The sequence below is a fragment of the Branchiostoma belcheri genome, unplaced genomic scaffold, assembly GCF_001625305.1.
Source record: "Branchiostoma belcheri isolate BF01 breed outbred unplaced genomic scaffold, Haploidv18h27 scaffold2, whole genome shotgun sequence".
Classification (NCBI taxonomy): domain Eukaryota; kingdom Metazoa; phylum Chordata; class Leptocardii; order Amphioxiformes; family Branchiostomatidae; genus Branchiostoma; species Branchiostoma belcheri.
In genome coordinates this window covers 1,589,056-1,615,149 of record NW_017803490.1, presented here as the reverse complement: position 1 = coordinate 1,615,149, position 26,094 = coordinate 1,589,056, and the positions used below count along the sequence as shown (strand labels likewise).

General features: G+C 40.0%; 1 protein-coding gene across 5 annotated transcripts; it reads right to left on the bottom strand.

The window, feature by feature from the left end:
* LOC109468793 (acidic leucine-rich nuclear phosphoprotein 32 family member B-like) lies at positions 1-21,896 on the bottom strand. 5 transcript variants are annotated; one of them, XM_019767131.1, is made up of 9 exons: positions 21,616-21,896; positions 8,308-8,451; positions 7,499-7,618; positions 6,828-7,014; positions 6,222-6,296; positions 5,653-5,697; positions 3,790-3,950; positions 2,420-2,461; positions 1-1,406 (listed from the first exon to the last, which is right to left on the bottom strand). In XM_019767131.1, the coding sequence occupies exons 2-9, from the start codon at positions 8,416-8,418 to the stop codon at positions 1,245-1,247; spliced, it is 903 nt and encodes a 300-aa protein (XP_019622690.1). In that variant the 5' UTR covers positions 8,419-8,451; positions 21,616-21,896; the 3' UTR covers positions 1-1,244. The 5 variants fall into 5 exon arrangements, with proteins under 5 accessions (XP_019622690.1, XP_019622687.1, XP_019622688.1 ...); XM_019767128.1 differs by lacking the exon at positions 21,616-21,896 and adding an exon at positions 13,907-14,148; XM_019767129.1 differs by lacking the exons at positions 2,420-2,461; positions 21,616-21,896 and adding an exon at positions 13,907-14,148.
* Between the last annotated feature and the right edge of the window lie 4,198 nt (positions 21,897-26,094).

The window sequence follows — 26,094 nt, the reverse complement described above, 5'->3', positions numbered from 1 at the left end:
ACTTGGCATTTTTAATTATTTTATTCATGTCTGCCTGTGTGTCAATCAATATGGAGACTACATAATGCTCCAATACATGAACATAGGACTCATTTTCCTGTCTACAAAATCTATGCCAAGCTTAGTCAGTCTAGTCAAAAGCTACAGAAGAGAGAGAAAAGCACAACTATTTGGTACGAATGCTTATCTGGGCAACTCCTTTTTATTTTACAAGTCTTCATAAGGAGACAGTCGACAAGGACCGATCCTTAAGATGCCCAGAACTATGGTTTACCTTAAAGCTTTGGTAGTGAGCTAGCAGTTGTCAAATCACTAGATGGAATGGGGTGCAAGCCTTTACAAATTGGAAGTAGAAAAACTGCACACGCATACACAATCTGCGCTAAGGAGTCGCTTAAGTGGGGAGGGGGGGAAGAAATGCTGGAGATTGTTCCTACTTTACATTGACTAGCCAGTTTATACGATGTTTGTCACCCTTAAACTGGATAGAACAAGTTTTAAACCACGTGATCACCCCTTTCTCGATCCACGTCTCTGCCATTAAATTTTTTTTAACCCCTGTTAAGTCTACGCTACGTCTACAGACAATAAAAATATACATTTTTTTTCTGCACCATAAAATCACCAATTCGCTTTCATTGGATCCTCAACATTTTGTACAGAACTTTATACACCCGTCTGGAGCCCACAAGCATCGATGAGCGGCCGGCAGACATGTGGTGGAGAAACGGGGGTGATCACGTCGTCTTTGTGTGGTTAATTTGTTCTCTCAAGAACACATACGCAGCAGGAGGAATGGAACAGGTACATCGGCAGCAATTTGAACAAGCGGACTCTCTCTCTCTCTAACTGCAAACTCACATTATCAAACCAGTGAAATGACCAACATCAATAGTAAACTATTCAAGATATGTATATACATACAAAACTGGAGAAACGGGACCTAATCGTACCCTTATCGTCAAAGCTGACGTCAATTAAGATCCTCAGCTGATCAACAAATTAATTTCTCCCCAAAACCAAGTTTATTGATGGCAACCAACAACTCATCTTGTGCCGATCTTCAAAGCCGGTTGTTTTGTAACAGTAACACTTCACTGTATATCTCTGGTCCCTTCCAAACGTTATAGATGAGAGCCAAGAAGAGTTATCGACCAGCCACAATCAACTCATACCTTGTCTCTACAAGTAGCTACCCCCCACTACCTCGTCTATACAGTATAAAACTAAGTCTCTGTGGATCACTAGTCGTCTTCATCCTCGTCTCCCAAGTCTGCATCGTCGCGTTTCCGCTTCTCGCCTCGCTGGTGATCTCCGGCCTCCTCATCATCATCATCCTCATCTTCCTCCTCCTCCTCATCTTCATCATCATCCCCAGGCTCGAAGTCTTCCTCCTCTTCCTCATCCTGTAAGGGTGAAATACGGCTTTAGACTTGCAAAAATAGTTTCATCAGGAAGGTAAAGTATAGGATACATGTGTTTTCGTTTACACAACCAAAATTTTTCACCAAAGTGCTGACTTTTTTTTTTTTTAACTGAGTGGTTCAATGCAAGGCCTCTACGACCACTTCTCGGCATTGAACTAGAAATATGAGATAAACATGGCTATGTCAAGAGATGGCGGTGAACGTTTGATTTGAAAGCCTGTAGATTGTAGGTTGGTGGGAAACACTTGTCAAGGAGGGAATTCCAAAGCTTGGCCGTATGGGGAAAGAAACTGTCATTGTAAAAAGATTTTGAACAAGGAATTTGGACGGTGAAAAGGATTGTGTTCTTGCCACAAAGGTGCCACCTACATCGGCTACATATAGCGGCAAGAAGCAGAAGGTTTCTGATAGACACTGAAACGTCAGCACTTAGGTGAGAAATTTTGATTGTGTAAAAGAAAACTCCTGTATCCTGAGACTTTAGACTTGGTACAAAATACAACGAAAGTCAGTGTGTGCAAGTCGTTCTGAAATGAAAAACCAGTAAACTGACATTTCGTGTTCCAAACAAACCAGTCAACATCAACTGATACCCAATTCTAAATGTTTGCTAACTTTATCCCAACTGCAAACCTGGAAATGCTTCAAATTATCAAATCCAAGAACTCTAAGAGGGTGTTAGGGCACTGTTGTGTTAGCTTGAAGACCATGTTCAATTTCCTACATCAAAGCACAAGAAGAACAGAGAGCATCTGCATCTAAAAAAAGTATAGGGTGAAAATCTGCATCTGCAAAGTCTGTAAATAGACAGGCAAACGAAACAGCATTCCAAAGCAAGCTGTAGTTTCTAAAAGTCAAACTTGCATTGAGAGAAGAAAAGCACAGCAAACAAGACTATGTTATGCACACAACGCACGCAAAAGCTTGAACGGATGCAAACTGAGAGACAGAAAACACAGGCAGCGAGAAGTTCTAGCTAGGGCAGCCGTTACCTTTTGCTGCATTTGCAGAAGTTGCAGAACTCCTGGCCCCCACTGGGGATACAAAAACCAGTCAGGGACCATCCACAATTATCAACACCCCATCACAACCAAAAGCTGTTTGTTTCCCCATCAATACACAAACATTTACATCTCAGTAAGGCCACGGCAAGTAAATTTTATGGATGACATCCTCCACAGACTCCAAAATCGAATGCGAGCGGCCGAAAAAAACCATTAAATCAGTCTTTTCTTGTCTCCTCTCCACATAGTTATCTGCCATCCACCTTCCGGCATGGCAACAGATATCTTTGTCCATTTTCGGCTGTCAGAAGGCAACATAATTTCTTTTTTTCCCAAAATCAGCCGAAAATTACTTGCTGTGGCCTAAGGTAGATCTTTGTTTTGCTGAAGTCAATACCACTGATATATCACAACAGCCTTGGTTCTGGTGAGGTATTGGTAAAGATGGAACAGATACAATGCTTTCTCCCTGCTCTACATGATACACAACACTCCAAACACACCAGGTGGATAAAAACACAAGCCACACGCTTAACATCATCCATATCTGCACTTCTATGTGACAGCAGTGAAGGAAGGACATGTTAGACAGCACAGGAGAAACACTCACACCCGCACACAGAAAAACTGGCCTACCACACAAGGGGCAAACAAACATTAGTGAAAACCTTTTCCTACAAGCCTGCAAAGGGACACCTTCAACCACTGAACTGTGGCTGTCAAGCTGGCTGAATTGAAGGTGAGAAAATGACTCTTCTGAAGATCTACTCTTGTTCTCTAGTTTTAAAGAGGTTCCTATCCAACAGCATAGCCACTTTTGATGTCTACTTCTTTTAGAATCTATGGTCAGTGATAAAGTGTTTGGTCAGCAAAAGGAAAAGCTGAAACTAAATGTTTTTGTACCATAGGGGGAAAAAAGAGCCAACTTTGAAGACCTCATTTTTTAAACCCAGTAGCATGCTGGTTATAGCATTGGAATATATGTTCATAGGATTGCGAAAAATAATGCACACCGGACGTCTGATTTAATAAAAGAATACTGATAAAAAGCTTCCTAGTGTCCTTTGTAGAGTTTTTGAATATTTTCAAACCAAGCCCAAAATATTATGAAGAAGGCTCTGCAGTGAAGCATTGCAAAGTCTTTTTTGGGACTTCAACATGTATTGTCACCTGTTGGCCATTTGCAAACTTTTAGGCCTATTGTATATGTCAACTTGTGGAAATTTGTATATGTACATGTGAACTCGCAATTCAGCTCATCAGCTGCGATGAGTTTGTATCGAATAATAAACCATTCTAAACATGTCACATTGGAGGCTTGTGGGAAGAAGGCTGAAACAGGTGGAACATTCACTGACGTCTATGTCCTTGTTGTAGAGGTATTCGAGCCCCACCTCCGATCCACTCTCTCCCTCATCCTCCTCTTCTCCCTCCACCTCACCATCATCATCATCCTCATCATCCTCGTCCCCCTCATCATCATCATCATCGTCATCATCCTCATCATCTTCATCATCATCTGCAAGGAAAACAACAGGAGTTAGTCATCTGTGTAACACAGAGAGGAAACAAACTTTAGGAAATGTCAGGAGGGCTTGCTGCAGGGCTTTCAAGATGCACAGGATTTTAATGTTTTCCAAAGGAAAACATTGTTTTTGCTCAGTTTCTTCCTCTTCTTCTTCTCGAAACAGTAACCTATGACCTGACCAATGACATGATTTGTTGATGTCTGTCACCATGGTGAGTGGTGTTGACTTACATAGTGTTGCAATTTCATGGTCTGCTGATGTCTGATGGCAATGTTTTCTTCATTTTGCAGCACAGGTTTTGCAATGTATGGAAAATTTTAGGTGGTTTAGAACGAAAAAGGGTATGTGACATGTTTTTTTTTTTTGTAATAAGTCTGGAACTGGTTCTTGCCTTTAAGTTTTTTTTGGACTTGAACCTAATTTAAACATTTTTACAAGTCCGGAACCGGTCCAGTGAACCGGTAGACAGCACTATCCTGAAGCAAGCCCTACTGACAGTTGTTTTCTATCCAACACACAGGAAACGGTCAAGTCTTGTGAACTGTGACTGGAGAACAAGAGAGGTTTTGTTAGCAGAAGTTCGGACAGAGCCACAGCACACTGCAACGTCTTCAACAGCAAACAGTTGTTAGGAACAGCCAGGAAAAAAGTGGAAAGCAGGGAGTAAGTACAGCAATCTCAACAGCAAAGCTAAGCAAACCAACAACTAATCTTACCACTTGCCTCTTTCCTTACTGTGGTCTTCTTTACTTAATGCCTTTTAAATTTTATCTCATTGCCCCACAAGGATAATAATATTCACACACTTCAAAAGCAAAGCAATCCTTGGCATGTGATTATACAAATTCAGCAGAAAACCTGCATTAAGTTACATGTTATACAAGTCATTTACAATTTTATCTATTTACACTTTTATCTATGCTGGGCAATTTTTTTTTAGTATCTTTGACAAGAACTACGCTGTCTCTTTCAAGTGCTGACTTGATTTTTATCTCCTTTTTTTTTATACGACTGATCACTACAGTTCACTGAAAGAAACTACTCTCTCTTACAGGTAAGATCGCAAATGTGCAACTGGAAGTTGGTCTTGTCTAACAAGTAAGTTTAAAAAATGTCTTTTATAGTTGTCCCAGCCTAAATTTTAGTGGTCAGTGGCCATTGGACCACCTATGATTTGCCCTGAACTAGTTGTTCTAATTTTTGAAAATCTATTGTCAAAACTTTCTTCCAAGCAATACATTGTACATGGTAAGGGTCTAGTTAATGTTTTTTCTTCTTCCCTAGTTACCCAACCACCAACACAACAGCGAGGGATCTAACTTCCCTCTATTCTAATTTCTCAATGTATATTTGTCAATATGTTGGCTTTCTTCCAACATCCAAGCAATACGTCAATGGTAAGGTTTTAGTTAATGTTTTATTCTTCTTCCCTAGTTACTCAACCACCAACACAACAGCGAAGCATCTAACTGCCCCTCTGTTCTAATTTCTATAATTTCTCAAAACTGGGCTTTCTTCCAAGCAATACGTCAATGGTAAGGGTTTAGTTAATGTTTTATTCTTCTTCCCTAGTTACTCAACCACCAACTGAACAGCGAGGCATCTAAACTTCCCCTCTGCTTCTCTCCCCCTGAAAGCAACCAGAACTTGACACCATTAGCACAGAACACCCAAACCTCACGCTGCACCCACCCGTGATGGAAATGGCATCTTCCTCTTCATCATCATCATCCTCGTCTGTGATAAAAAACACCACGGGTTAACACATGCACCGTCTACACTTAGGGGTGGCAGCAATTATTGGGTGGCAGAGTGAGAAAGCTTTCGCAAAGAAGAGCTCAATATTAGCGCGAGTTTCACCATTGCAATTAAGAGAAAATAGGGCCATGCACATGACAAAGAGTAAACCAGTACACATATGATAAAGTACTAGTAATCAACATCCTAAAACACACTTCTACTAAACCATACTGAAAATAGTAAAAGAGCCAAACTATACTTCTTAAAACGTAATTACACACTGTCAGCCATAGTTCAACTCACTGAAAGATTTTCATTTTTGTGGCATGTTTTTGTTTTAAAATATTTTAAAATATTCAGTGTAGCTGACACAACAAAGCAGCAAAGCTCCACAACCAATGCAAAAATATAACACGGTTTCAGTCACTTTTTAAGAGTTCCAAAATTCAGGAGTCAAAGTAGACTACTTTCTGAGTTCTTCAGCAATGTTGTGATCTATACATTACATATACTACTCTTACCTGAATCCTCCTCTTCCTCCCCCAGGACTCCCTCACTCGCATCCTCCCCATCCAGATCATCGTTCTCCCCATCTTCTGCAAAGGCGAAAGAAAAAAACATTTAGGACACAGGATAGATGGCATTTAGCACGCACTGCACCTGAGTGAAACCCGTAATGTATTGTGCATAGCACTTCGGCAGAACGTCTCATATAAGGTCGTATTCACGTATATAAGGTTAACACCCAGTCTGTAGTTTCCAAATGTTGTGTCGGAGAAGATATTGTCTGCAACAGGCAAAATTCTGATGCAATGTTGACCAAAAATCCAATGAAAACCGTGAAAAATGGGGGTTTACGCAGGCGCAGTACATTCTGCCGACGTGCTATGGCAATTAGGCTTAGAAAAACCTTGTGATAATTGTTTTCAGGTCAAAGATTTTCACCGCAAACTCAGCAGTACGACAGTAAAGTCAAAAAGCAATGCTTGATAAGGCTATGCCAAAGGAAATCTGTACTAGCTTGGTCCTGTTTGTTACAGGCCAATAGATGATGACAGTTAAGTTGTTGCAATGATAATACATCGGCATCTTCAAGACAAACATTCTCAACATCTTAAGACACCCACCATCTTCATCCTCATCATCTTCATCCTCGTCTTCCACGCTGGAGTCGTCCGCCTCCTTGTCTGCTCTGTCGTAGCCGTCTAAGTACTTGAGGCTGGGGATGAGGTTGAAGACGTTCTCCCTGTAGTTCTCCATCTGTGTCACCTCACAGTTGAACAGATCAAGGTTCTTCAGGGTCTGGAAGTCTTTCTACAAGTGGAAACAAGATTAAAAATAGAGATTAAGTACTGCAATTCACTTTATATTCGCGGTAGCAAAAGTTCACAGTCTGAGAAAAATGGACATGTTTACGTAACTATATACATGTATTCACAGTGGTGACAATAAAAAGAAAGTCCAGGAATTATTTGCTAGCTGTAATGATAAGTTCACGCTACAGAAGTGAAAACAATGAATGAACATAACTTGGTTGGGAGGTTGGGAGTTCGAATCCCGGCTGTTGTTGCTCACCCGACATGCACGCTACTGTTTAGGATCGCAGTCCTTAGGACTGGACGTTAAGCCGTGGTCTACTGTTCATTGTGCTGCTTGTCGAAAAAGAGCTAGGGGAATTTCCCCGGTACAAGAACCCGTAAATACTGTACATAGTGTCTGTCTTCTCTGTCACGACCAGTGGAAGATTAGCTCTTCAGTGAGCTAAACTGGCTCAAGATCACTTTCACTTTTCACTTACCAATGGTTCTAATGTTTCCAAGTCCTTGATTTTGTTTCCGCTAAGGTTGAGATGTGTGAGTTTGCCGGAGCCAGACAGAAGATTCAAACCACCCTGTATCCTGTTGTCACTCAACTCCAGCTGCGAAAAGGGCAGAGAAAATTAAAAATCAATCAAATCCGGCAAACACATCAGAGTTACACACAGATCGAAATCCAGACAGACTTCATTTCATGGTGTGGATAATATTATGTAGGACTCCAAATCTGACCAATAGAGGAAAAATTTGGGAAACCAGAAAGGCCGACATTTGCTCGGGAGCAAATGCAGCAGATGGCTTCACCACATCCCCCTTACCAAAAATGGATCTATACCCCTCCCGCACTAATGGACTGTTCCTACTGTTCCAAAGTGATTTGGTGAAGCCATAATTATAGGGAAAAGGAACTTGTCCAAAATCTTTATTTCATTCCTATTTTGACAATACTTCACTAAAAAGGAGAAACCATTCATAGCTTTTTAGCATGTTACATTACTGTTTATCTGCACACAGATTTTCGGCCTCCGTCCCCACAAAATATACTGTAATTCACTTAATGTACACGGTAGAAAAATTTCTTGGTGTGAGAAAAATGGACAATATCACGGAATTATATGTTAACGGTGGTGATAGGTGCAGGAAAAAGAAAGGAATTATTTTAACTGTAATGATAAGTTCACTGTACAGAAGCGACAGTGAAAACAGTGAACATAAAAGTACAGTGAAAATTCAACAGAATTCACAGAATGCTTGAATCATACCCCAGAGATACTGTAATTATTGGTGTCACCTTTTTGAGGCTAGGTAATTTGGGGAAGCCCTTCAGACTGGTCAGACCCACGTTGATGAGTGACAGCGCTTCCAAGTTGGTGAACTCGTCCGTCAAACCTTCAATCATCATACTTCGGCAGTTGTCCAGGTTCAACTCTTTGATCTGCAAAAAGAAAAACAACACAAAAAAATTAAGTTTCTTTCTTTATTGGCAATGATTAATAAACAGGTTATCAAGGTAGTGGTGACTAGTATTAGATAACCCACAAATACAAACGTGGAGATAAACATCAAATAAGGAAAATCTACTGTAAATACAAGACCTGAAAGTTACGTCCACAAAGGTTAGACATCCAGGTTCGATATACACAAAGACTTTTTACCTAAGAACTGGGTCGATTTTGATGAATATTGTTAGTTAGGCATCCAGGTACTGAGACACAGATCTTGAAAATTGTTACTCAAGCTACTGGATAGATTTTCAAAATTTCTTGATAAACAGTTTCCTTGGGGAATGATAAATCTAGTGGTACTGGTTAGCTTCTGTTTAGTTACTACAGACACTTTGTCAAGGTTAGAATGTTGGACCTGCCATTGACAAATTGTTTGTGCTTGACAGAGCGTGATCATCAAATTCAACTGCCACCTTTGATTATCATTTTTCTAACAAAATCATAACATTGTGGTATGGGACGAGAGAAATATTTGCCATTGTGAGACCTATTCTTTGATGACATAATGTCAGTTACCAAATCAATGAATAACTTAGTTATGGAACAAGGCACGAAATTTCTTCTTTAACGGGATGCACCGAAATGATGCATACCCTGAGTGAATAGATTAAGCACAAACACAAACAAATGGTTTCATTGGCAGACCTCCTGATTGCTTCCCTAGTGCTTTAAGTAGAAGAGTAAACAGAAAACCCTCACAGATCCCACCCCACCCAGGGCTCCAAATACTTTTTTTCAGGCACGTGCAAAATTGCACATTGGCAAAAATTTTAGGTGCAATTTCAAGAATTTATGTGCAAAACCATATCTATGACGGTGAATGTTAGACATCAAGATAATAAGATACGCCAAAAAACAGTTACACAAGCATTTGGATATGACTTTGGAAACGGTCAGGCATTTCAGGTAGCATCCACTACCTTTCGTCATTGACACTAAGAGACCACAGGAGAATGGCAGGTTTATAAGCAAGAACAATTGATTGATATGCAAGTAAGTCAAGACAAATTTAAAGAAGGATGATGGAAATTAGTGAAGGAGCTCCTGTTGTTTCACAACAGGAGCTTAAGTGTTGTCTGTCCTTGGGGCTGGGAGCGCCAAATCCCAAGTAATTTTTGCCTTTTTGCCTGCAACAGCCCTCCTACTCAAGGTGCAAATTTCACATTCAAAATATTTTGAAGTGCAAATCTTGAAAATCATGCATTCAGCACATTGTACATGGGTATTTCGAGCCCTGCCACCATAGTGTCCATGAATGCAGGACAAGCAAGGGGGACCACACAATTTGCCTGGCACTGCCTCTTCACAAATGAACAGAAGATTTCAGTTACAGAAAGAACGCGCTGGCAGTGTTTTCTATCTTCACATTACGAGGACCGCAAGTGTTTCTCATCAGAGGAGTCCTTCGTTATCTTAATTGAACTGTGCACGGAAATGATGGCATTAATAATATACAACTCACATGACAGATTGAAAATCTATAATTCTTCATATTATGAAGGTGACACTACACGATTCTAAACAAGACTGCCTGCTTTCTTCGTAACACTCTTCTGTTTTGACTACAAATTATTATTTTAGTACCCTTATGCCCTAAAAATTGTAGACACAGCTACAGTTGTATAACACACACACTGACCCTATGTAAAATATTAGCATTTTATGGTACTTTCCTTTTTGTACAGACACACAGCTAGGGGATCTTGAGACTCGCGGAGCCTAAAAAAGTTTGCGGTTTTGGGAAAATGGACAATCCGTGGTATTTCTAGATTTGTGATTTCTCCTTGGCTATTGAAAGAAGAACTTGTAAATTGCATTTCTAAAAATACTAAAAGTATGTATCTCGGCATTTACCGAAACCCCTTTTCCAAAATCCTAGACTCGGTAATGCCAACCAACACTCTGGAAGCCATCCAAGCCTTGGTACTGCCTTGATGACATCTACAGGCTGCCAAAGATGTATATGCACACTGGCCAGCTTGTAGGGCCCATATCCAACCCCGGTCACCTTATCAGCTCAATGCTACCACCCCCATCTTCACTGTGAATACCTCACTAGATGATCTGGGTCAAACCATTACGGCTGACCTGAGGGGGGTCTGTGTTTTTTTGGCACAAACCCCTCCCACACAACTAAATGACCAAGCGACAAACAATTTTCAAGGGTACTTGGGTTTCAAGCAGGTCACTGACCTTTCAATGGCTACAATCTAAGGTACTGAACTGAAATGCCACATGGTTAATGCATTCAAGAAAAAAATACATTTTGTAATGGATAGAAAACTGGAAAATCTCTTTCTGATTCAAGTTTTAGTCATAATGGACTGTAGTGATCTTGTCTTAGTGTGTATCCAATGTATATGCACACATGTATTCAATTTCAGCCTGCAATGCTGCGTTGCATTCATTGTCTTGGTCTCAAGAATTCCACCACCACTATCTAAAATCTGTTGTTACAACTGTTCAACCAGTAACGTAAGATTCGGTCTGAATCTACCCAATGACAGCCGAATCTTTGCTTCTTTCTTAGCTGAAAAACAATTGAAACTGCCAGATTTAGCTATTTAGAGCAAAGAGGATATCAGGAAATATATTCATAGCTTTCTGACTGGTCTATTATGAACCTGTGACAATAAACTCTTGGACTGGTAACATTTGAACTTGAGCTGACTGTAAGCCATGTGTCCTGGTGTGACCTAACATACACTGGGGTTAGACACTGTCTAGCATACTTGAACATTCTAGCTAAAGGCCTTGGAGCAAGCCATCAATATAATGTCAATTCTAAATGTCAAACCGAAGTTTTATTTTGGTGCTGTACTATCCAATTTTGGACCACAACATAATACGAGAGCTGGTGAAAGGTAATTTTGACCCTGGTAAAAAATTGGACGCGTTCCAACTCCAAGACTGACTTTTGCTGTGTCATCAAAACAATGGTCACAGAGGCATTTTCTTTTAGGCGCCGTATACCCTTAAAAATTGATAACCTAAACCCCTTATAATATATTTACAAAAATTTTACCACATTTACATAATGCTACTTATCTCAAAATGCAAATGCATTAATACAAGCTAGTAATGTAGTTTATCATAAAAATAAGAATACCATAACCAAATGTATGGGCATCACGGAGGCTTCATGTTGTTCTTGTATTTGTAAATTGTTGCACTGTCCTTCAGCATGTATGACCTTAACCATGTGATTGTTCCACCACCCGTTAAGGCAACAATATTTTATTCATGCAATGACTAATCTGTAGTGTCTCTCGGCTATGGCTGTGGATACTAGTACTGGTGAATCGGAGAAAGCTCAACAGCTTCAAAATTTCTAGCCACTTGTTTCCTTACTGACAGTTTTGGTAGAAAGCAAGCATACTATAACAAAACAATTCAGATTCTGAACCTCAAAGATTAATAATTCACCAATAATATAATTAATAATGTAATGTATCACATCAATAATGTCAACCAAAAGGCAACAGTGTCGAAAAATTTATGCCACCTCCAATCGTATCTACCAAACCCAAAGGATAAAGTTTACAAGGATTTTTTCTGGCCAAATTATCTTTCATCCCAACCAATATAATTTTTATTTTAAATTGTAGCTCAGCCCTGCATATATTATTAACATGTGGATATTTACCATAAATACATAATCACTCAGAAATTGACCTTATAACAATGTTTAATCATCCATGACAAAATCCTGACCAAGGTTAGCAGAAATTTTGTCCATGTGTATAATTATGTGCAATATTTCTGGGGTATTTCGTGTACCTCTTTTTATGTTAGCCCACATAAAAATTATGAGCTCAAAAAAAGGAAACAAATAGAGCAATAAAGAGATCACAGAAAAATTTTATTATTGGTGTAGTTTTCAATTTTATTTCATGAAAAAAACGATATTATTTTCAATATATCGTGAGAATACTGTGTAAGCCCCCTAGCGGCCAGCTCCATACTACAGAAGACGTCACATGTAACACGTTGCAGCCAGTCATTTGACTCGTTGCGTCGTCAGAAATACATCTCGGCACAAAATCAACCTTCCGCCCATGAAATCATGCATTAAACGGTCCTGAGTGGACAAATATTGCGGAATTTCAGGCCAGGTGGGATTCTGGGGCAGGTTTGAGGGCTGTCAAACCGCGACAAGTGAAAGTTTTGGGCCCGAGGAAATCGGTAAATGCGCGCGGAAGGGACGCCACGAAACAGCGCACTATTGTTCGGCCCCATCTCCCGATAAACAACCCCACACTGGACGGCTCAGAATGCAAGAAACAACAACATGCATGGGTCGATACTGTAGCGGGGCTCTTCATAAAGGTCGGAAAATTACGGCCAGCCAGGGTTGACCGGGTAGGGTGAGAATTTTAGCAGAATTTAGCGATCTCCTATTTGTTTTATTGTGTAACTTGATTAGCTGCCGATCCAAAATGGCGGCCCCACTCCGCCATGCTATAGCACTTCACGGAAACACAAAAATGGCCGTATCTTTCTTCAACGCGGACCAAAATTGACCAAACTTTCAAAATTTACTGGGATTTACAAGCGTTATCGAACAAAACCGACTTCGTGGAAAATCATCCGCGGGAACATGCCAAATCAGTCAGCGTGGCCGAACGCCGTTCGCCGCGGGATCAGAAAAATTCAAATTTGCTCGACTCATTTTGAACGTCGCCGCCAACATGCAAAGGTCTGATTCCACTGGACAATACTCGGCGATCGAAAAATGACAAAACCCAGATTTTTCTCACAAAAATCAGGTCGAAACCTCCGGCAAATTCGAGAAATTCGGCAAAAATCTACTGACAAGACAAACAAATCCTGACATGCTCTACATACGAATGTGGAAGGCATGAAGAGGGGGAAACTCAAAATGGCCAAAACCCCGCGCCCCTTTCCTCCCCTTCCCGTTACAAAACCAGAACCATCACAGCCCCCAGATTTTCACAGAACATCACAGAAGCCTTTATCCACAACTTGAACGCTTCTTGCGGCCTGGGATGAGGGAATAAGGGTGGATAAAGGCGGTGTTTTGAGGAGCAGAACGGCCCGAAGTGTCCGTCCCGCCGCCATTTCTCCTTCTGACGACCCACCGAACGCGCGAGGCTCGACTTCCCCCAACACAACTTACAAACTTGCACCCAACCCACCCAAAGGGACCCACCGGGGCCTTTCTCTCGCACTACAGGTGATGAGACTGCGGGGTTTAGCTCAGATGGGCACTAGGAAGACGGTAAAATTAAAGGAACGGTTGTAGGGAAGCGGAAAGGAGAGCGGCAGGGCCCGTGGGGGTGTGAGCACATGCACGCTCGGCTCCCCTTGTTCGGCACGCGCGCCGCCGGGCCAGGCTCGAGCGGCCGCCGCGCCGAGGCATACCTGTGAAGGCTCCCGACCCCTCTTCTCGAGCTCGATTCGCTTCTCCATCTTCTCTGTGAACGTGGATCTCGGCAGGGAAATGAAAGAAAAAACACAGCTCTGCTCGTCTCTCTCCTCTCGGCCGGCCCAAAATAAAGCACAAAGTTGGCAGCAACGCGCCAAGCCAAAACGACCTAGGGGGCCTCAACCAATCCTCCAATCCAAGACGCCCCTCTAAGAAGCAATGCGCACGTGGTAGGGACCAGTCTACAACACAAAGGGACTCCCGTCCAGCTAAAACACACATAACTTACCAAATATTCTCAAAAATGTATTCAAAATTTCCTTCTTGAGATGTAAATCTTTTCTGATCTCTCCGGCCATGGTTACTCAAATTTTCAGCGCCACACAAAGACACAAGTCCCCTCCCCGCAAACGCAAAATGGTTTGTCCCGATAAGTGAGCTTGTGTACTACCAATGGGCCAATAGTGGGGCGGACACCCTTTTGAAAATAGGTCAGGAAGGCGGGAAACAAGTTAGCTCAATCTCACCTGCCCAGGTGTCTCTTTGGCATTGGCAGACGGAAGAAAATCGTCCAAAACAACGTTCTCGATCACTGACTATTTGACAACAGATTCAAACTCTTCATTTTGCACAGAAGCGAGCTAAGTATCACTTGTTTTCCTCCAAAAGACAACAATTGCTAGGTGATCTTTGGGGTGAAATGGAAGAGGATACTATCCAAACAACAAACAAAGACAACAGATCTTTTGAATGTTGAGAGACTAAAAAGTCATAATACCCTCCAAGCTTTGCAAAGACAGTTTTGATCTGGGCACAATCTTAAGAAAAATGTTACTTCACATAATCATACACTTGATCTCAAAGTGACTTGATCCATTTTACATTAAAAGTCTTTGTGGCAAACTGGCTGAATAAGATGCTGGAAAAATAAGAATACTTTGGAAACACTTGTAACATAATGAGCGTGTTCATCCACAAAGACATGTTCAAATCAGATACTGGAGAACTTTGTAATACGTTACAGTTTGAATCAAATGACAACCTAAATGCATATCAAAATATCATAATATATCAATACACACTATATAGAGAAGGATAGCTGCTGTTATGGGATAGGTATTGTAAAATAATATGGAAAAGAGTGCATGGCATCCATAAAGTATGCATAGTACATGCATGTACTGTATATGTACTTTCCAGATGCTAGGACTCAAAATTCTTACTTCAAAACCCCTGTAACTGGTAATGATAGGAACGCTAACATGTACTACTTAACTGGCAAACTCTAACCAGGCTTCATTACCTGTATACATTTTATACATGACATCTACCAAAGAATCTAGTGACTTACGCTGCTATTCAAGTTACATTGGTAATTTCTCAGAAACCCTTGCACCACCATCCAATGGAAAAGGCTCAATCGAGCATAAGCGTGTTACCTTCGCTAGACGCCACAGTCATTGGTATAAACTATAAAGCAAGACTTTACTACGGCTTAATTCACAACTGTTGACAAGGCTTGAAATACTGGGTGCATGTGCACACAAAATTGGAGCTGTGCACCCAATTTTTTTTCTGTGGGTAGTTTTGTACATATTAAATGTATAATAGTATAATGGCATCTAAGTGTCAGAAAAATAATAAAATCTTTGCAGTAGTACTTGTTTAAGATTTTGAAGTTAGCTCCCATTTCAGATTCAAGCTAGAAGAGGAGCAGTAAGAGCCATAATTACTTATACATAGATTTTGTTTCATATGGTGCACCCAAAATTTTTTTGTGCACCTATTTTTTCAGGTTGGGTGCACCAGTGCACCTATTCCCAAAAATGAATTTCGAGCCCTGTATCAAATTCAAAAGAAATATAACACAGACTGCACACATGGCTCAGTGCCATTGTAAAATCTTACAAAAGTACAGGCTTATTTGTGCCATAGTTCAACGTGAAAATCTTCTATTTTCAGCAGTTGTATTGATGTTTGTCTTTGACTGTGTGTGGAATCATATCTGACAGACTGTTGTCCCTGAGTTGGAGGCTGTTGCAGACACAACTATCAAGGGTGGTCCTGAAAATTGCAATGTTGGCGCACCATATGGCTCTTAAGTGTATGGTCTTTTGGCTGAAAAACATTTTGAGGCTGAACGCATTGTTCGGCATGTTTTTCAGACAACGTGGGCATACAAATACTTGGATTTTCTAGGATTTTGCAACCTCACAACATACAGTGACTGACTGTGCCTCCAATGGCATTTAGTATCATGTCTAGTGACTTTTGACATTTCAATTCAATCTTCAAGTCAAATTTTGCCTTTAAAAAGTGTGTGATATCACAATTTAGAAGGCAAGTCTGGAATGAACTTAACAGTGTATATGCTTTTAAGACTTTCTCATACTTTGCGAGGAGTAGGTGATTATGTGACATTACTTCCTACACATGTTAGGGAACCCTGAAAAAATGTATGTATATGATGCATATGGATGTCTATTACTAGTCTGTGTAACACTAACACTGTTCTCTGCCGCTATGACAGACTGAATGAAGTTGGACAGACTGCTAAAGGCATGATTTAACTAGCCTCCATAGCATGCCAAAAACTGGGGGTTTTGGGGGGGTCTTCAGGAGCTTTTATGTGCTATTTTCTGATTGCATATAGACAACATAGCCGGTCTGGTTGAATTACCACTACCTTAGAACTGGGCTAATCAGAAAACAGCCGAAGACCACCAAACCCCCAGTTCTATAAGCCTGCTACGGAGGCTACGATTTAACCAGGCTAGGTGTAGCTGTATAGAATAACAAGATTTTCAACACACCACATTCACCATACAAATCATTAATTGAGCCCCGAGGCTTTTCTCTGCCTTCAAACTAAGTCTACAACATTCTTTCCCACTGATCACTTGATCCATGTGTTACAAAACCTTTTGTATCATCTGGATTTAGATAATCTTAAGACTGAAACACTATTAGTTGCACGAACTATTTAACAAAAAAAACCATTAAGCACCTACCGCTATATTCTGTTCCTACTCAGTCAAGAAGATGCATGCAAGATATGGAATGGTTTTTGGTTTTGGTTTTCTTTTTAATGCCCACGATCATGATAATGATCATTCTGGCACACTCATTTTCACCTGAGAAATTGCCTTTCCAAGGGCACAAGATCGGTGACAAGGTGGGGTTTGAACCCGGGACCTCTAGGTTCCAGGCCGAAGACACTATAATATTGCTATGCCACACGACCCCACGAATGAATGACCAGCTTGCTAGATGCTAACAATCTATAGTCTCCACCAGACTTCTTTGCAGGCTGAATAAATAGTCAAAATAGGCATACCTCAGCCAGAGGAGTTGACCAATTTGCCTCCTTCTATTGCCAGCTAACTCCTTTGGCCAATTACATTCCTCTTTATGCCAATTTCAACTATTTATTCAGCCTGCAAAGGAGTCTGGTGGAGACTAAACAATCTACTCCCATCCAGTCTATTTGCTAGCTGCCCCTGTGCATGTGCTACTGCTACAGACCTTCCTCCTTCCTTGAGACAGAGGTCATCCCAAGTGTCAGGTCAACTCAAGCCTCTGTGGGAGGGTCTCAGGCATTTGATCCCTCCCTGTAATCCTACTGTCTGGAACAGTTTACCAATTGGTAACCAACTACTGTACCTACAGGCAGCTTCTGTACCTGGATGGCAAGCTCCAAGCAGATGCTAGGGGCTATTTCTGGGGCTTAATATGTTACTTCTCCCTGATGTTTTGGCGTAGGGGTTGGGTGTAGCAATTATTGCAAGTCATTCAGCCAACATCAGCAAGAGGCTTTCAGAAGATCTACCTTTACTTCCATTTTGCTTCATGCATTTTATGAGTAACACTGTGACTATACCATAAGAATCCCTGGTTGTACTACATATTTGTTTGTTTTTACTTCAATAATGACAATTGCATGTATCTTTGTTATATATATATATTGTGTAAACCTTATCTGTTCCCTCAATAAAAAGGAGCCTGAAGGCCAATTTGACTTTTGAGCTTCTCTTGAATAGATAAAGGTCCAGACAAATAAATAGTTACCAGTCAGTTCCTGCTAAGCTGGAGGATGGTTACAAAATTTACTAATATTGGAAATACATCGATGAAGGTTTAAATAGAAATCGAGGTAAAGAGATCGACAAGAAAATTGTTACTCAAGAAAAAGAAACTGGATATATTTTGAAATCTATCCAGTTTCTTGAGTAACTGCGTTCTATCCTTGTGACTACACCAACATGTAACAAGTTCAAAAGCTTAATAATACATGTACCAGTAACAGTATACCCAGAGGACAACTATTATCATAGAAAATTTGATGTTCTTATAATGCCTGAACACCTTCTACACAATTACCCAGCCTTACAGCAAAATGCTTTTGACCCTGACTGGACCAGAGGGAATATAAGAATCTTAGCCATTACCCAGTAGGCCTTCCTATTCAGTACCTACAAGAAAAGGCTTTTTTTTTTTAGAATCCACACACGTGTATGGATTTTCTTACCAGGAACCTAAAATTTCAAATACCAACAGTCTATTTTTGGGCACTGGGTATATCGCTGAATCATCATCAGTTTTCCTGAAAAAGCAAATGTTCGCAAAGAAATAACACCTGATACCTTTGTGTAATATCTTATATCTAGAATCTTCCTCTGAATGTGTGTAACGCTATCTCAAAGAGTACTAGTATCTATAAGTATAACCTTGCATGCTGAACAATATACATGTATGTGACTGTATATTGTAGTTCTGTTAGTGTTAGCCTGTCCATTTAATTACCTTGGAGTAGTATCATCAAGAGATAAAGGATATTTGCTGTTAACTAGCTTCTGTTCATTGCACTGTCTTTGAAGTTGAACTGAATTACTCAATTTTTCAGACAGTCATAATGAACAACCACTACAATGTCTACACACTACAGTAAGTCGGTATACGTAAGGCTTCTTGTCATTTTAAAATTTAAGTGTTCGTTTTATGCATACATATTGCAAATTCCTTGATATCCAAGGCATCTTTAGAATCTAACTGTGTCGTCGTGCGAGTCTAAAAGTGTACTATAGAGACAGAAGTAGACCACCAAATGTAAAATTTACTGGTGGAAAACTTGTGATGTATATCATGTGCATATGTTATGTTGAAGTGTGACAGGCTGAATAAAAGTTCTAAACGGGAACTATGCGGCTCCAGATGTCTTACTGAGGGACGACTGCGTGTGCGAGATGTCGGTAGCTTGAGGAATGAATCCCCTCTACTATATTATGTTGAAGAGTATACCTGTTGACCCATAATATGATACATGTCATGAATTGGTCTGTCATACAGGACCTGTGTTGTCAATGGTTGCTAGGATATTGCTATGGCAACCAAGTCAATGAACTCTTCATCTTCTAGAGGCCAGGAGTATCCAGTGCATGTCTCTTTTAGTGCTGCATACCGGTTCACTGGACTTGGATCCGGACTTGTAAGAATGTTTAGGTTCAAGTCCAAAAGAAAACTAGTAAAGGTCAAGAACCGAGTCTGGACTTATTACCATATAAGACCATTTCACGTACCCCTTTTCTTTCCAAACCACCTAAAACCTTCCGTAGATTGCAAAATCTTTGCTGCAAAATGAAAACATTGGCATCGGGCATCGTCAAGTACTGGCCGCGGCCTCCATATTATGTGGCCAAAGTTTCACCCAGACAACATTGCAAGGTTGCCAACATGCAATTTTGTATGTGCCAGGGGTCTGGACTTACAAGTCCAGAGCTGAACCTAAACCTCTGGACTTGAATCCGGACCTGAACCTAGATATGGGTTTAAGTATGCAGCACTAGTCTCTTTGCTTGCATGTTTTTAATATCTCTCACTCAGGGCTATATCACAAAAAACAATGCTGTGTTTCCTGTTTCCCGATCCTAGAAAAACCTGCCGACCCTAGTCTTCTTTTCCCAGCAAAACATACTTTTTTAGAGCTGATCAACCCTTTCGAGTTCCATGATCTGAGACCTGAGTGATGAAACATTGTACAATCAGTTTTTTGATGTTGATATTGAAGATATAAGTGTCCTCATGCAAGTTTTACTTTGTTAAACTGTATTGTATGAGTTGGATGAACTTGGATCGCTAGCCAAAGTAAAAAAAATGCAGAAAAAAAAGATAATCCCTACCTAGTACTGACCCTAATTTTTTCAAGACTGAAACAGGAAACACAACATTTTTTTTCCTAGGCCTAAGGGGCTGCATATGATGCAAATCAGCCTTTTTAAAAATTGAATGATTTGTCTCTTGACAATATTAATCTGTACATCAATCTTAAAAAACATTCTGTTTTCAAGGACACTTGGACTTTGATCAGGAATTCTGGTAAATAATGGTATCAAACATTATGACATACAAAAACAACATAGGAGATAAGTACAGAAGCATCTGCATTCATGACTACATGTTTATGGATTTTTAAGGACTTCAATCAATCATGTAACAACCTGTATCTTGTCACATTTTGTCTGAGTGACCTTAACCTCTTTCCTTATGAACCTGAATGAAAGTGTCCAGCAGGCCAATTTCAGTACTGTATTTCATGAATACACAAAAGCTCAAACAAACAAATAGACCACCTGTTTTTTTTTAATGTAATTGAGGTAATTAATTTGAAAAAACCTTCTTTTTTCATATTGGTCGGGTGTGTATCTGTATGAGGACATGAAAAAAATGTTTTCATCATCCTTATCATGCAGATACGAATGTATAAAACTAGAGTTAAAAACTAGTTTGTGCTTATAAACCTGCATTTCTCCTCTGGTCTCTCAGTCACTGACGAAAGCTAGTGGATACTAGCTGAAACGTCTGACCGTTTTCAAAATCATATCCAGTTGCTTGAGTAACTGCTTTTTGGCGTATAAAACTAAATACTTGCAGGTTCAGCCTATCAGTTAATACTTTTATTATCAGAAATCTAGGTCAGAGTCATCTCAGATCACAAAGGATGCTTCATCAACGAACAAGTTGGAAATTTAATACTACCTCAAATTATAATTCTACAGCCTAACTCTGCATCATCCTGGCAACGTAATTGTTAATTCATATGTAACATATAATCATTTAATAAGCTTGGGAATGGTAAAAACATATGGAGTACCGTTTTTCATTGTAACTTACTATAACGTTACAAAAGAAATGAACTGAAAATAATATTACATTAGCCATATACTGTACATCATCTGTATCAAATCTTTATTCAGTTTTAGAGACATTAAAAAAAAACAAAAGGAAATATATTTTCGATTGCATGTATGCATTTCTATGGATGCTGGGGTACATGAATGAAACAAATGATGAACTCTTCTTCATCACTTGATGAAAATACACACATCACATAAAATCATTGAAAGCTGGCCACTTCTTTAGAAATATTTAATGAATAAAACAACAACACCTGCACACATTTCATTCTGATTGTCTGTATAAATGTATATTTTTTTCATCTCTTCATGGTTTTCATCTATTTCTGGATGAAGTGATCCTACATCCGGGTCCTGTGGAGGGTGTTTACCTACCTCATTATTTACATAACTGAAAAGGGCTGGTCACGTGACATCCGCCATCTTACCCGCTCGAAAAACTACCCGACCGGGCAAATGTGTATTTTCCCCTCCAATCCAAAGAAGAATCAGTAACAGAAAGCGAATAAAGTTACCTTGACGCGCGACGGCTCGGGGATTTTCGGCTCCGAGGCGAGGGTCTGACGCGATCGGCCATTTGGGCGTCTTTTCGCCGCCTCTGTCACCCAGGAGAACTTTCCGTCGGCAAAATTTTTCCTGCCCGGCCATCGCTCCGAAATTTCTCCATTTTGACGCCAACGGAGGGCTGCATCGAACTAGTGGAGTGTTTTTGGACGGCGACGCGTAAAAAGGCGGATCTGAATGGGTGTGTCCCGGTGTCTTTGCACGGTCACCCCGCCGCCATTTGCACAAAATACAATCGCAGTCCGACTTGCCCTCATACAAGTACAGTGTTTAGATAGCAATGCCGCCAACCCCCCTCTAAGGACTATTGACGCCATTCACTAACCGACTGATTTGAATAACAGCGTGGCAGAAGGCGGAAGTTGGGCTCGATCTGCGACAATGTATTCACATGACACACAAATACGGACAGTTCATCTCAACAGCACGCCAAAAAGTGCCCCTTAATCAGGCGCTTTTCCATCACTTCATTAGCAATTTAGCTAGTTAACAACCATAACGTGTGAGTTAATCAGTTTATTGATTAACTTGATAGTTAACTTATTAACTAATTTATCACATTATTGGATTTACGACGTAACATTACTGGGGTAAAGGTAGTATTGGCGGATACCGTTTTCATGGCTTTTTTTTTTTACTATATTTCGCAACTTTAAAACAAATATACGTTTCAAAACTTAACAAATACAAATTCTCCCCGTGCGCCTAGCATGTATTAATCACTAATCTTATGTAATGTCGCGATTTCAGCTTTTCTGTACGCTTGGCAAGCCTTAAAAAAGTTTTGCGCTTTTTCGCAGTAACTTCAGTGCGCGCCTGTCAAAAGGCGAGCAATTGCAAAATAGCGCGCGAGAGAAAGGCGCATAAAATGGAAGGTTGAAGTTTCATAATACATGTACTATAATATATGTAACACTATGATCTTCTGGTGTCTCACAGTAAAAGATTCTTCATAGTTCTTTCACTTGAATGGATCCGGATTTGAGTTTATACGATGCTTGCAAATGTTATTATTCTACTTTGCGGTCCGCGTTTGCTCGTTTGTATCAGCGGAAAGGTCAAGTTGTGAGGCGCGCGTGTGTCACTGTGTGCGCGCGTGTCGCATATACTGGCATGAATAGGTAACACTAGCCTCTACCAGGCTTCAGGAGCGGCTAGAAAGAGTAGAAATTGGCCAAATCATGAGAGAGATAACTTGCCGAGGGAAGTGGTCCGCTAGAGAGTACATGGTGTGCGGCCAGCGGACCAACTCCCTCGGCATGTTCTCTCTCTATTTGGCCAATTTCTACTCTTTCTAGCCGCTCCTGAAGCCTGCCAGAGCTAGAGGCTCATAGCGAAATGTCGATAAGGTCTCAAAGCGTTAACGTTGGGGTGGTAGGCGCACCTTTTTTCTGATTGTCGGCCTGGATTCAAGTAGGACACACTTGCTTTATCGAAGCAGATGAACAGTTAATTAAAAGGCCAGGTTTGTTAAGGTAAAATGGATGATGTCCACATACACCATTAAGCGTCTCATTACTACTCACCAGAAGATATATTACTACACGAATGTAGGCGGTGCTTTGGTGGGAAGATGTGGTGTTAGATGAGCTCTCCGGAAGGCGCATACAAATCGATTCTTTTTCAATGATGTCAAGTAGTGTCTTAAAGTTACTAGTAGCAGGTTGTTGCAGTTAACAGACCTGTCGGTAGGTGTCAAGAAATGACCCACAGTGTCGTCTCAATCGTCCAGTGACACTGGTCTAAGTTTAATTGCAGCGACGAAATTCCGGTACATGTAGATAGGCCATGTCCACGCGCGCATGAATTTTCGACCGATTCCCCCTCCCCCCCCCCAAAAAAAGTTTTCAACCATACTGTATAAATCGTACAAAACAATTGCAGAATGAGCAAATATATACCGTAAGTTGCAAAAAGAATATTTAAAAACGATACCAATGTCGTAGAATGCCCAAATCAAACAAAAAAGACGAAAATGTAAATAAATGAAGGAATTTGAAGAGTAGATTATTTGCCAAACCATATTGTGTCATTTGTTCAACCTTCATGACCACGTAGATTTCATAATTTTTTATTCGCACGCGCGCATCAGTTTTGGGGTTCCCAGAGGATGTCATCCATATGATCAAATCAACATGAGAATGCAATTGAGAAGTATACCTTGATACCTAAAGATATTTGATTGAAAATGGTTAAGCTTAGTGTTTTCCTAGTCTATTAAATTGAAAAAAAAATGTAAACAATTATAGTAGCAGAGGCTTTAATGTAGCAATTTCTGTTCAGCACGTGGTTACTGTGTCTTTTCTATACGTGGCACCAAAACTTTTTTCATGTTAACAACAAGACGAAGTCAAATATCAATATACATTGTATATAAACGATAAGACCAAACTAAACACAGTATGTATGTATGAAGCACCCTTCAGGGCACAATAATATCTGTAAGTATTTCACAAAGTGAAAAATCTGGATAAGAACAATATACGCTCAGATAGAAAAATATCTGATTAAAACAGATCTTGAACTAGCACGTCGGTAGAACGTACTGCACCTGCGAGAATTATGCACCGATTTTTCACGTTTTCATGTTTACCGAAGGTCATTGACCTGGGCCAGAAGTCTCTCACCATGGTAACTAGTGTTGCAATTTTATAGCAGGAGGGATTTAGACTCCATGGTATATATGCATGTGTTTGAGTAGTAATTCACAGAGCAGATCATATTATCGGCATATACGGAGATAAACATTATGCTTTGCAAATGTTACCTTCTAGTTTGCTGGATGTTTCTTCATTGTTGCTTTAGAATTTTACCTGTTGCAGATAATTTTTTTTCCGTTACAGCATATGAACATTGACGGACAGGATGTCATATGATCCTTACATACGCCAATACAAACTTTATATATAGGGCTATGCACAATACATTATGGGTGTTGCACAGACGCAGTACGTTCTGCCAACGTGCTTCTTGAACTTTCATATACATGTACATGTACATGTTCTGGTAATACGAAGGGCATTTACTTGAACTAAATCTCTCTAATCCGTTACTTTTGATTGTCACAACTCCATCATAGTAACATTTTCCAAAGTTTACACATACATTTGTCAGAGTCAGCAATCGTTGTGCACACTGGTCATGGCAAGGCTCACATACCCAGATACTACATGTTTGCACTGTGTGACATTACTGTTACTGTGTATAGCAGAGCACCATTGAGATTCAACACATAGCAAATCTTCATTTAAAGGCATCCAATGCAATTTCTCTATCTGATAGTGACATTTACTGCTATTTTAACAGATTTTAGATTTTCATTGTTTGGAAACTGCCCCAAACCTTACACGATAATTACAGATTTTGTCAAAAAATAGCAAAAAAAAAACAGCAAGGAAAATTGCGAAAGCCTGTATCCAAGAATGAAAAAAAAAAAGACGTCAGGGGGTATTTGCCCACTCCACCTCCATGCAAAATTTTAGGTCATTTGGCTAAAAAATGACAGTTGAATCCATTTAAAGAAATGGCAGGAGAAGGAGGAGAAGAAGAAACATGAGGGAAAGCAATATGTTTCACCAAACCACTTCATGGTGTGGTGAAGCCATAAAAAATCACCAGAAAACCCGGTTTCACTGTCCTGAAATCACTTTGGATGCCTTTAAAGAACAGTTGCTGAGAAGATGAAACTACCATCTCGAATTGTTTGTTGACATATTATGCAATACATGTCCTTTCCATTTGCTTATTTGCATTCTATTAACAGCAATATTTTCCAAATATTCTCGTAAAAAAATTGCATCTTGCCAAAAACCCAACAGTAGCATTATTTGCTGTGTGCCACACACGGTGTCAACACAGTTGCTGAGATAGGAAAAGATCAGGTGTATAACAAGTATGGTGATGCCTGGTTAAATCGCAAGATATCAATGGTTTGGGAATATCTTGGAGATCCAAACACTGGCCTGGATGCACAGGTACCCTTTAGAAATAGAATTATATTATATTGTATTACAAAAAACTATCAATGATTTTATCAAGAAAAAGTTGGACCTAACAAATTTGAATTTAAAAACAATAACACTGAACTCCTTTTCTAATCTAGCTATGACATATAATTACTTACTAAAATCATCCCTATCATTATTTGGTGACAGATAATAACTAAATGTGGCAATCTACTAGACTAAGTGTAGATGAAGTAAATCATAACTGTGTATGTTGTAGATCATCTGTGCATGGATGTCAACAAAGCTTCTTTGTCCAATAAGAGAGTTAAAAATTGTAGCTCTGAGGCCTGGGCAGCTTTGGTGCATACTGTACTCATACACCAAAGCAACTATAACAAACATTGATGATACTATAGTGTCATCACCTCTCAATATACAAACAATGCAAGGAGCTGCCTGAGCAAATCTGTTATCTAAAAATTC